Source organism: Echiichthys vipera (genome assembly GCF_963691815.1).
Source record: "Echiichthys vipera genome assembly, chromosome: 6".
Lineage (NCBI taxonomy): Eukaryota > Metazoa > Chordata > Actinopteri > Perciformes > Trachinidae > Echiichthys > Echiichthys vipera.
Window position 1 is genome coordinate 6,547,293 of NC_139831.1, and position 12,109 is coordinate 6,559,401.

At 42.4% G+C, this 12,109-nt stretch overlaps 1 protein-coding gene across 2 annotated transcripts in view; it reads left to right on the plus strand.

Annotated features, from left to right (window-relative positions):
• The window catches only part of fstl5 (follistatin-like 5), a gene marked incomplete at its 3' end in the record, with an annotated part of 184,505 nt that overhangs the window by 136,903 nt on the left and 35,493 nt on the right, over positions 1 to 12,109 (plus strand). For both annotated transcript variants that reach the window (XM_083915590.1, XM_083915591.1), the window contains exons 9-10: positions 2,342 to 2,503; positions 3,531 to 3,665. In XM_083915590.1, coding sequence (XP_083771716.1) covers positions 2,342 to 2,503; positions 3,531 to 3,665 — 297 coding nt within the window. The remainder of the gene's footprint in view (positions 1 to 2,341; positions 2,504 to 3,530; positions 3,666 to 12,109) is intronic.

The following is a 12,109-nucleotide window of genomic DNA, read 5'->3' on the forward strand; positions in this document are numbered from 1 at the left end:
TTAAAAAGTCACATAAATGATTAATCACATATCAAAACAGTTGCCAGTTAATTTCCAAGGGATCAACAAATCAACTCATCTAATTGTTGGGTCTTTGTAAATCATAAATAAGTCATAGAGTGTGGTCTTTAAAGTGTCCTGGGATAACTTTTGTTATGATTTGGCACTGTAAATAAAATTGAATTGAATTGAATTATTTCAGCCATGGACTTGGACTTACATAAGCGCCTTTCTAGAGTTCCGACACTAAAAGCACTTTTGCGCAACTTGTCACCGTCAGCCTTTCACACGCCAATGGTTCGACCTTTGGGTTCAGTGTCTTGCCCAAAGACAGGCGGCAGGAGGCGGCAGGAGGCGGCAGGAGGCGGCAGGAGGCGGCAGGAGGCGGCAGGAGGCGGCAGGAGGCGGCAGGAGTCAGCGATTGAACCGCTGATGTCGCGAAGAGTGGATGAGATGATCAGATTTTTTTGTTTTAATACTTTCCTCCAAATTGTGGAGTTACTATTGTTTTTCACAAACCGGATCATAACCCGTTTACTAGCATGCATGTAAACACACTCATTGACACGATATTAAATGCATAATGGATAGGAATTTCTTTATAGCAGAATCCAAAACCGTGCTCAGTCATGCAGGGATCCTGTGGGGTGAAAATGCAAGTCACATAATTGAAATATTACTCTAAAAGTACAGTATATACCTTTAGAAATAATGAGATCACTGTACACTGTATTGATTGTGCATAGGATTGACGTAAAGCTATAGATTCAAACAAACATCCTGCGCAGAAGTACTTTAACAAACAGCGATGTCACAGAGTGATTCAGAGTAAACATGAGACACAGATAAAAAGAAGAAGAAGAAAACGAGAGAGCTGCAAACACCCACATCTTCTGTACGCCTGTATGTGCATGTGTGAGGATATTAATAATCCTAATTTAAAAGATGACACAAATGAATTGTCTCCATGGGCTCTATTCAGCCAGCCTTGTTACTGATGAGGGCCCTCGGTGTAAAAGTGTTTCTGTGACTGCGATTGGTAAAGTAACCTGAGTGTCACAGGAGCCCTCGGTGGCCCACTCTGGATGCCGTGTTGGCAGCGAGGCTGACATGAGCTCCAAAGCCCAGGAGTGCCGTGGTAACCAGATGGCCGTGGCCACAATCTTCAGTCAGTTCCCCTCACCTGGCTGAGTAGAGACTTCCTCTAACCCAGTGCTCACAGGAAATGGCCTCTACGCCACGTCTGTCTGCCAAGACTCTCACTTCCATCCTGCGCTCACGTCTCTGAAGTCGCTTTCAGAAAAAAATAGGACACTGATTTGGGCCACGGAGGCTATGAGGCATTGCTTGAAACAAGATGGAGTGGTAGAGACATTTGATGTCCGGCACGTCCTGCTCTTAAACGGCTGCCAGGTTGTCGTCTCATATGTGACAGGCTGTTGTGGAATGACATATGCTGCTTTTTTTGTGGTCCTTCTGTAAACAGTTGATTATCACCGTCCAAGTTTCAGTCCCCCACATTTTTGCGGGAGAGTCTCCTCAGAGATACTACTATCCTTTTTGAAGGGCTTTATCATTGTTATGCTACTCGGGAAAGGCGTCTTCCTTTAAAGGATTATTCAAATTCATTCTTTTGATATTTTCAATGTTTCGTGGAGCAAAACTCGTAACAATTTAGCCACAGGGTGTAGAGCAAAACTTGTGGCATATTCTCAGCCACTGCATAAATGCATATCATTAATATATTTGTGTGTTTTATTGATTTATGTTGATTTATGGTTCTTGGAAGTACAGTATGTCGGAGGGTGTTTTTGTTTGCTTTTGCTTCGGGGCAGAGTAAAGATGTGTAACTCCAGCGTGAGAGTGGCGCACAGTGCAGAGATGTGTAAAGTCAGCTTTTGGAACAGCTTGGAGAAGACGCTGGCATTTAGTTTGTGTCTTTAATTTTTTTCACACATTTTGGTTTCTGTGCTTTTATCCCCTTATTCCCTTCCTGACAGAAGGTTACATGAAATCAATTGCTACCAAGCATAATCAATAATGTCTGAACAGAGGTTCTCTCCCGTATTTATCTCTCTGATTTGTTTGGCTTCACAGAGCACAGTAACCTTATCTGAAAGCATTCAGCAATGCTGAATGTATCCGATTGATAGTTTGTGCTAATGTCAAACCACAAGTTCAGGACTTGGCATCTTCTCTAAAACTTGTTTGATAAAGTTGCCTCGTTCCTCAAGTGGTGCTTATGTTGACAACATTTGGAACAATACTGTGGGATGTAGTGCATTTATTCCTCTCGACCGTCTCCCTCTCCTCCCTCTCCTCTTTTTTCCGACATTTCCAGTTCCTCCTGTTATCCAAGTGTACCCAGAGAGCCAAGCCAGGGAGCCGGGTGTCACAGCCAGCCTGCGCTGCCACGCTGAGGGAATCCCTAGCCCCCAGCTGGCATGGCTGAAGAACGGCATGGACATCACGACCAAGCTGTCCAAACAACTCACCCTGCAAGGTAGAGAGTCAAGAGTTTACTGCTCACTGCATTTATACATGTATTTTTTTTCATTCACACTACTGCTACTTCCATTATTATTTTACTACTGCTGTTACTAGATCGTTTACTGTTACAGTTGCTCCTAGAATTGCTGCTATTACGACCAAAATGTCATTATCATTGCTGCTATTACGACTAAAATGTCATTATCATTGCTACTACATGACCATGACTGTCATCACACTAACACTGCTACTACGTTGGGCTGGGCAATAAAGATAAATTATAAGATAGACTTCAATAACACTAAATGTTAAAACAATTTTACACGGATATGTGCTATATATTATGATATATATCAGTCATCAGCATCAAAATCATGTGTGGACACCTAATACTTAAATTTGATGTCCCAGCCCATCTCCAGAGCTTCTTTGCCGTTGTCTTTATAATGACTGTGTTTGTCGTATGGCTCAGGATATTTCTCATCTTTAACGACGAGTCTCTCTTCATCCATTCTTCGACACACATGAGAGACAGTAATAGCAAGAGGTGACGGGCTGTACAAGGCGGGACTGAGTGGGAAGTTTTTAAAAAAAGTGTTTTTTCAGGGGCGGCATGGTGTGAAGTGTCGCGGGGAGGCAAGTGCACCGGTGCCGGCGCATGCCCACACGCCGTAATTGATGCAGTTTTGCCGCGCGCCCTTCGGCCAGTGTGTATTTTGCCCTTTGTAGTTCTTTCAATTAACAGCGACAAGCCCAGTACTGTTCTTTTGAGGTTGTACATAAAAACATTAAAGCAGAAACCCGTCCCAGTATTCACAGGAACACAGCATGTGCGAGACGTGCTACATTCTTACTTTGAACTCCTACTTTTTTAGAACTCTCCCTGAAACAAACCTCTCACCTTCCGTCCAAACACATTAGAGAACTGTTATGAAACAGAGTAATGGTAGCAGAGGATGGCAGTGTGGAAGACTCCTTTTATCTCTTTCTGAAAGGCAAACTGTCTTTTTTGTCTGTTCTCTCTCCGTTGTTCCTCAAAGCTAATGGAAGTGAGGTGCACATCAGCAACGTGCACTTTGAGGACACCGGCGCCTATACCTGCATAGCCAAAAACGACGCTGGCGTAGATGAGGACATATCTTCGCTATTTGTGGAGGACTCCGCACGCAAAACTCGTATGTATAAGTCATGACGTTGGTCTGTTTTTCTTCAAGGGGGGGATAAAAGAGCAATGCAAATGGAGCTCTTAATAATTTATCCTGTCGGTTCTTAATAGTTTATATCCTGTGATGCAACATGATAGAGTCTCTGTGAGGGAAGCAATGGAGCTTCTATCTATTCTACCTCCGTCTCCCGGTTTCACAGGAAGACATTTCTGACTCTCATTTTATCATTCTCTTTGTTGGTGTACACTAGCACTGCAACTACGAATATTTTTCAGTGCTGAAACAGAAACAAGTCGATTAATTGATTAGTCGGTAAACATAAAACAAATTTAATATTCTGTTTCTGGCTTCTGAAATGTGAGGATGTGCTGCTTTTCTCTGTTTTGCATCCTTGTAAAGTGGATGTTTTCGTCTTTCGGCCTGTTAGTCGGACAAAAAGGCATTTAAAGACATCACCTTGGGTTCAAATTCTCTAACATTTTTTCCCTCAACAGTTAATTGACTAATCATAAAAATAACCGAGTATGAAAATAATCATTAGTTGCAGCTGTAATGTTCATAATTGATTCATCTATTGCCTTTTTAATGTTCAGCTGAATGACCTTTACTAACAATTTTTGATATGCATATTAAAGCTGCAGGAGGCAGAATGCAAAAACAAGAAAAAACAGACTTTGAAGTAGAGTGAGACCTTCTCCTGCAGCTCCCTCTCCCCTCTCCGTCCTGAGCCCTTCCCCCTCACATGCGGAGAGAGAGGGACCTGTGACTGGCCAGAGTCTTCCGTCACAGGCTAGATTTTCTTAAGCCTGAAAACAGAACAGGTGAAAAAGTCTAGTTTGTTCTCGGAACACAATGCCAAAAAAAAAAAGCCTACCACAGCTTTAACTGATTAAAAATGGTATTTAAAAATTAGCTGTCAACTGTCAATATGTAGTCGTGTAAAATTAGGGCTTTGACACACGTAACCTTCTTATTCAAATCTGGAAGCATTTTTTTTTCTCAGACACAAACAATCTCCTCTTGTACCCTCCTCATGAATAGAGTCTCACACAGTAATTATCTTTGACCTTCTCCCAAATGTCAGAATCTGTCTTTGGGGTTCAAGACCAGTTGTTAGTGTGTTGTATTTTCCTGTGGGTAATTAGGATTCCCAAACAGCAACATTTCGCAACTTTGCAGTCGAGTCACACACAGCACGCGTACGCTGTTCCACACCTTTACACCAACACCCAACCAGCTCAAGATGTGATGCGATCCCAACGCCACGACACTTCCTCCAACCTGTCCGTCACGCATCAGAGGATCGCGCTTGCCGAGGTTGGAAGTCACTCTTGTGCTTTGAATCTTTTGAAGCTCTACCGCAGGCAAAAAATGGTGCTGGGAGATATATATATTGCAGACCCTCTTAGGTGTGAGTAACCCCTCATGACAGGAGTTCAAAAGGATGTCAGTAGACGGACAAACATGGCTGCACTACTACATTACGAAAGGTAGAGGGGGAGAAAAATGATTTCACTGTTTGGCATGAATATCTGACTGACTGCATACTTGACCCACTCTAGTTTCCCTCCGAGAATGCTACCTTTATTCAAAAAGTAGTTGAGTGAGCAAATGAAAGCAGACTATCTGTCTTCTCCAGATAGGCTGTCTGGGTGAGCCTGAGGCTTATATGGGGTGTCAGCTTACACCGCCTGCAGCCCTCAACCTCCCCGCCTGAAAATATAAACCCTGACAAGTTGTTAAGTCCAAGGTCTTGACATTTTTTTTATTTAAAAAAGGTTTGCTTGTTTCTAATAACAGTATAGATTTTGTTTTTAATGATCTTGATAATGAGAATTGGTAGACCGCACTCTATGAATTATTCTGATTTAAAGAGACCCAACAATTCTCCCATGAGCAACAGCAATTCGTAATGCAGCAATTTGGCACACTGTGGCAACAAAAACCTTCCTTTTAACAGGCAGGGACGTCGGAACAGACCCAGCTCTATAGTGGGCGACCGTCTGCCTTGGGAAAGAAAGAGAGAGAGAGAGAGAGAGAGAGAGAGAGAGAGAGAGAGAGAGAGAGAGAGAGAGAGAGAGAGAGAGAGAGAGAGAGAGAGAGAGAGAGAGAGAGACCCAGAGGTGCGCAGCAACCACAAAATTAGCATTTACACTAAATTATATAAAATAATAGGAATATGACTAGTAATTATAATTATGGCAGTGTTTATATTAGCATGTTGTGAATAATGGAAATAATAATAAATTATAATATAGTAGGAATAATAATAATTAATATGGTTTGGCCTTTACTGTGGCAAGACAAGGCATCTTTATTAATATAGTGCATTTCATACCAAGGCAACTCAATGTGCTTTACATACAGAAACAAAACACACAGTTAAAAGCAGGAGCAAAGAAGAATAAAAAGTAAAAGAAAAGACAATGGATAAAGTTTAAAGTTATTTAAAAAGGACTCAGCTATAAGTCCTTTTCTCATTTGTCCAGGTCACCGTTGTCCTCAAAGCAATTTCACTCAAAAGCAACTGGACTTGGTTATTTGTCTAGGAAGAAGTTTCACCTCTCATCCAAGAGGCTTCATCAGTTCATGTACGCATCTGACCAGACTGGGACTGGTCCAACTAACTAGTGTGAGATCCAGGTATTTAAACCTTTCACAAGGCCGATGATGTCACTGAAACCTTTTGTGCTCCAAGTGCCAACGCCCGTCGTTAGAGTTTCAGTCGTTGGTGGGCAGTTGGTTTCGACTTTGCTCGGCACTTGGCGCACAAAAGGTTTCAGTGACATCATCGGCCTTGTGAGAGGTTAAATACCTGGATCTCACACCAGTTAGTTGGACCAGTCCCAGCCTGGTCCTAGTCCTGGTCCTGGTCCAGTCCCAGCCTGGTCCTAGTCCTGGTCCTGGTCCAGTCCCAGCCCGGTCAGATGAGTACATGAACTGATGAAGCCTCTTGAATGAGAGGTGAAACGTCTTCCTAGACAAATAACCAGTCCAGTTGCTTTTGACTGAAATTGCTTTGGGGATAGACTCAGCTATAAGCACATGAAAAATGATTTTTAACCAGGATTTAAAAGTGCCCACTGTTGGGGCTGATTTCAGATCTGCTGGTAGTCTGTTCCAGTTGTGTGCAGCCTAACAGCTAAATGCTGCTTCACCGTGTCTAGTCTGAACTCTGTGCTCCACTATCTGACCTGAGTCTGTAGATCTCTAGAGCTCTACTGGGCTTATACTCTACTAACATGTCACTCATGTATTCTGGATCAAAACCATTTGTAAACCAGTAGCAGTACTTTGAAATGTATCATGTAGCTGTCTGGGAGCCAATGTAAGGTCTTAAGAACTGGGGTGATGTGTTCTGATCTCTTTGTTCTGGTTCAAACTCGAGCTGTGTCAAAGGGTTTACAGTTTTAAAACATCCAAAAGCAGCAAATCCTTACACTGAAATATCTGGAGCCAGACATTTCTGGCCTTCTGTCTTGATATCTTCACTTTATCCGTTAATACATGTTTCGTATTGATTGATTAATCCATTAATCAGCTAATTGTTTGAGCTCTAACATCAACAATATGCTCGTCCATCTCTTCGTACTGTCAGACTTAAATAGTACTTGTTTGGGACTACTTTTAGCTGCAGATTTGGTGTGTGTGGCATCAACTCAAAATAATTGGCTGACTGTTTCCTGTTCTCAGGTCTCTCTTGGAAAAGTACTTGATTCCATAAAGTTTATAAATAACTAATTGTCCATGTGACTGCATTTCACTCAACGCAACAGTGTAGCTCACTGAGCTCACTGTGAGAGACATAAGCCACATCAGGCTTTAGATATATGGACAGTACTGGTTAGTAGGATTAGTTCACCAATGCTTTTCATGGGAATTACTGACGATAAGAAACGTATAAAACATCCTGGGCCGTATCCTTTAATGAATACAAACAAGTTTTGGTGGAAGGCAAAACTGTCTAAAATGTCCTCATACATATGAACTTGATTGCATAGTCGAAAGATAATCTAAATAACTCATGAAGACGTGACATTTGAAGAGATTGCTACTAAGATTGCTCATATATGGCTGAATATGTAGTAGAAGGCATTTTAACCCCTACTATGCTTAAAGTGGCAGGGGTGGGGGACATAAAACAATTGATTCAGTATCGGGATTCTTTATAAACGATTTGAAAACTGATTTTTTTTTACTGCCTGAATCGATTCAATTGCTTCATTTTAGCCAGTGTGGAGGTAACAGGAAGTTATGCTTTTAATGTTGTAGTTAGAGAAATGTGACATTGCACTTGCTTCTACAAAGACAAGTCAAAGCAACAAAGCAGAAAAGAAGAAGAAGAATAATTACTTTATTAGTCCCGCAACGGGGAAATTCCATTTTTTCACTCTATTATTGTTATTCATGTTACACACACACAGGCCCGAAATACACACACATGCACAGACAGGACCTATATACATGCAATTAATGGAGAGATGTTAGAGCGAGGGGGCTGCCAATGACCAGCGCCCCGAACAGTTAGGGGTTCGGGGCCTTGCTCAACAGCACCTCGGCAGTGCCCAGGAGATGAACTGGCACCTCTCCAGCCACCAGTCCATGCTCCATTTATGGTCCACACAGGGACTCGAGCCGGTGACCCTCCGGTTCCCAGCCAAGTCACCTATGGACTGAGCTACTGCCAGAAAATAGCAGAAGCTCTGTGATGCGTGGGGTTTTAACCTGCACCTTCACATTTTAATTCCAAAGTATGGTGAACACTGCACAGACAGTAAGGTGTGGAAACATTTTGGGTTTCACACATTGACATTAAAAGCAGAACTAGACACTAAAGCTGTAAATCTGTCATGGACTCAGCGTGCCGACACTGCGCTGTGGAGACAGGGCAAAGCGAAACTAATGTCACGGTAATACGGCCGACATGAGTGCCCGTCTTCCTCGTCTGCGGTCAAGCCAGCTGTCACTCGAATCTCTGTGGTGAAATCAGCCAACGCTAACTGTCGTGCATCAATATCTGTACTGACGTTTATATTAAAGTCATACAAACGGCCCAGATGGATCTGACGGAGAGAAGTGACAGCGAGAGCAGTGACAAACTTGGAGAAGTTTGCAAAAGGATACACGCGTGACTTAGACTGGTTTAGATAAATAGGATTTATATCTGCCTGTGTGCCTTATAATTTAAAAAGAAAATACCAAAAAATTATTTGTTTTATATATTTATATTTCAAAAAAATAAATAATTCCTGACAATGACTTGTACATTTGAGCTGGGGACAATTCTAAGTAAAGACATAATTCAAGCATGGTCACTGTATCATTTTAGAAGAAGAAGAATTCCTTTTTTCACTCTATTATTATTCATGTTACACACACAGGCCCGAAATACACACACATGCACAAACAGGACCTATATACAGTACATGCAATTAATGGAGAGATGTTAGAGCGAGGGGGCTGCCAGTGACCCACTGCCAGTGGAGGTCCGGTGCCTTGCTCGGCAGTGCCCAGGAGATGAACTGGCACCTCTCCAGCCACCAGTCCACGCTCCATTCATGGTCCACACAGGGACTCAAACCGACGACCCTCCGGTTCCCAGCCAAGTCACCTATGGACTGAGCTACTGCCGCCCCCATTTTAGAGATATTCCAAAGTTAACGTCCCTGAATACTTGAGGTGCTGACTTCAGGGAATCTCTGACTACATACATGCTGAAAACCTGTTTACTCTATCAATTTAGAGATCTTCCAAAGTAAATATGTCTCAAAGTGTATGATTGAAGTTTTTCCAATGGTCTAGTCTAGTGGTGAAATGTAAACAAAAATTGCAATATGTATCGAATCGGCACCCAAGTATGGTGATAGCACCAAATCACAAGAAAGGCATATCATACCAGCCCTAAGTGCACCAGTGAGTCTGTTCACCGTTCTAAACTAATGTGCCTCCATTTACAGTTTATAGGCAGCACAAGAAGCTAACATCTTATATACAACACTGAGCGAGGTCCTTCAGTGCCTCATCGTCTGAACAGCACAGATTGACTGTAACACTTAAGCCGAAAGAAGTTGAGTTCACTGCCAAATGTTTTTCTTTGGCAAGTGACCATGGTGCAAACGAGATAACGGCCGACGAGATGTCCATAATGAGGAATTAATGAGACGCAGAGGCCAGAACCGTCTCATATCCCTGTTTCACCTTGATACCCGTTTTTTAAACTTTTGTCACAGCAGTTTGTCTCTGTGCAGTTCCCACTCTTTTCCTTGACATATGCAGAGGCTGATGCACGCGTAGTGTTGATCACAGGTGATTTTTGTCTCTTTGGAGATCTGTTTGTTCGTGTCGCTTTGAAAATCTTACATATCAAAGAGCTGAGTTTCAGGCCTGAAATGGTGCTTACTGGCATTGAAAATAATATAACTTTTCTCTGTTGCAGTATTGTACAGGTGGCGGTGTTGCAGTCGCTCTACCGCACCGTTGTGACGAAAAGAGAGCTGAGCCGGAAGGCAAAGCTCTCGATCTACCGGTCAATCTTCGTTCCTACCCTCACCTATGGTCATGATAGCTGGGTCAGGACCCAAAGAACGAGGTCACGGGTACAAGCGGCCGAAATGGGTTTTCTCAGGAGGGTGGCTGGAGTCTCCCTTAGAGATAGGGTGAGAAGTTCAGCATCCGTGAGGAACTCGGAGTAGAGCCGCTGCTCCTTTGCGTTGAAAGGAGCCAATTGAGGTGGTTCAGGGTCATCTAGTAAGGATGGCCCCTGGGCGCCTCCCTTGGGAGGTGTTCCTGGCACATACAGCTGGGAGGAGGCCTCGGGGAAGACCCAGGACCAGGTGGAGAGATTATATCTCCACACTGGCCTGGGGACGCCTCAGGATCCCCCAGTTAGAGCTGGTTAATGTGGCCCAGGAAAGGGAAGTTTGGGGTCCCCTGCTAAAGCTGCTGCCCCCACGACCCGACCCCGGATAAGAGGCTGAAGATGAGATGAGTATTGTACAGGTGATTAGTTATGTTTCACTTTGTTGTTTTGCTATGGTTCAATAAGTTAACCATCACAAAGAATGAACTTGGTAAGTCCTTCAGCAAAAACTTTATGGGCCAGTCCAAACCAGACATATTTAATGCATTCACACCACTTCACCAACTCTCTCTGTCTTCTTCACATGGAAATCACAGGAGGTCTTGGATGAGAGAGACAGAAAGAGGACTATCAGATTGTTCAGCTTCACAAGTGTAATTAGTTTAACAGTCACAAAAGGTCGAGTAAAGTCAAATATATTTCTAAAGTGCTTTTAGCTCAGATTCATCACAAAATACTTTACGGCTAACAGCTGTGTCTGTGTCTGAGGTATGAGATTTTAAACTATTTGATAAATTGTGCTCATTCAGAGTCTAAAGGCAAGCAGATTTTATTTGTATATCACGTTTCACACAAAGGCAATTCAAAGTCCTTTGCGTAAAGCATAAAGAAACCAAACAAATAACACATAGACAATTTATAAATATAAATATATATGTATATATGTATGTATGTGTATTAGAATCCTCACATAAACTGACCAATATTTGAGTGCAGCCTTGTTTATGACTCCGCAGCCTCTCATATAAGAAGGTGAAACAAACAAATTCAAAACTTATTAAATCTGAGAAGGCTGCAGGTTGTATTCTCGACCCTCTCCTGTCATTTGCATCGTCTTGGCATTTGATTAGCCGCCGGAGACGGACAGATATTTTTATTGGGCTCTCCCATTCGGGGGGTTGTGCGTGGATGATAATTTCCAGGAAAGCTGCCAGAGTGCCGTCAATACTTATCAGAACGTCAAGGAGCGTCTGAGTTGTTCATGCTCCGGATCGTGATGTTCAGTGTTAACACAGCACATTTCCTCAGGCACAACAAGTGTCTTTGAACACTACAGCTGCTTTTTCCCCCCGAGAGATTGTTTTTCCATGTTAATACGGATGAAGCCACCTAGAATTTTCCTGATCCTTGCTGTTTAACAAACAGCTGTCATTACAAAAACATTAATTATAGAAAACATCAGTGGATTGGCACTTAGTTGAAACAGATGATCTTGTATTAAATGTTTAGAGCACGCAGGGCTCTTAATTGAGTTGAGGTTGTTGGATGTGTTTGTTTAACAGCACAATCCCGTTTTACACACGCCCCTGCTGCTTCATGCTCACACACACACCGGTGGCACTCCCGATATTATGCGTACGTCACACTGTAATTATTTCTGACACAAAGTAGTTCTGTTCTTTTGACAAATTCAAACATTTTAATTATGTTTGATTAAAAACAATTATTGCAATAATGAATGCAAATGTATTCCACCCATTTAAAAAGTGATGATTCAGAGGTTTAAAATATTTTAGATTCAAAGATTTGTCACATACCCCTACAAAAGCACAACAAACCTGCTTAAGTACAACATACGGAAAACATCTGAAAC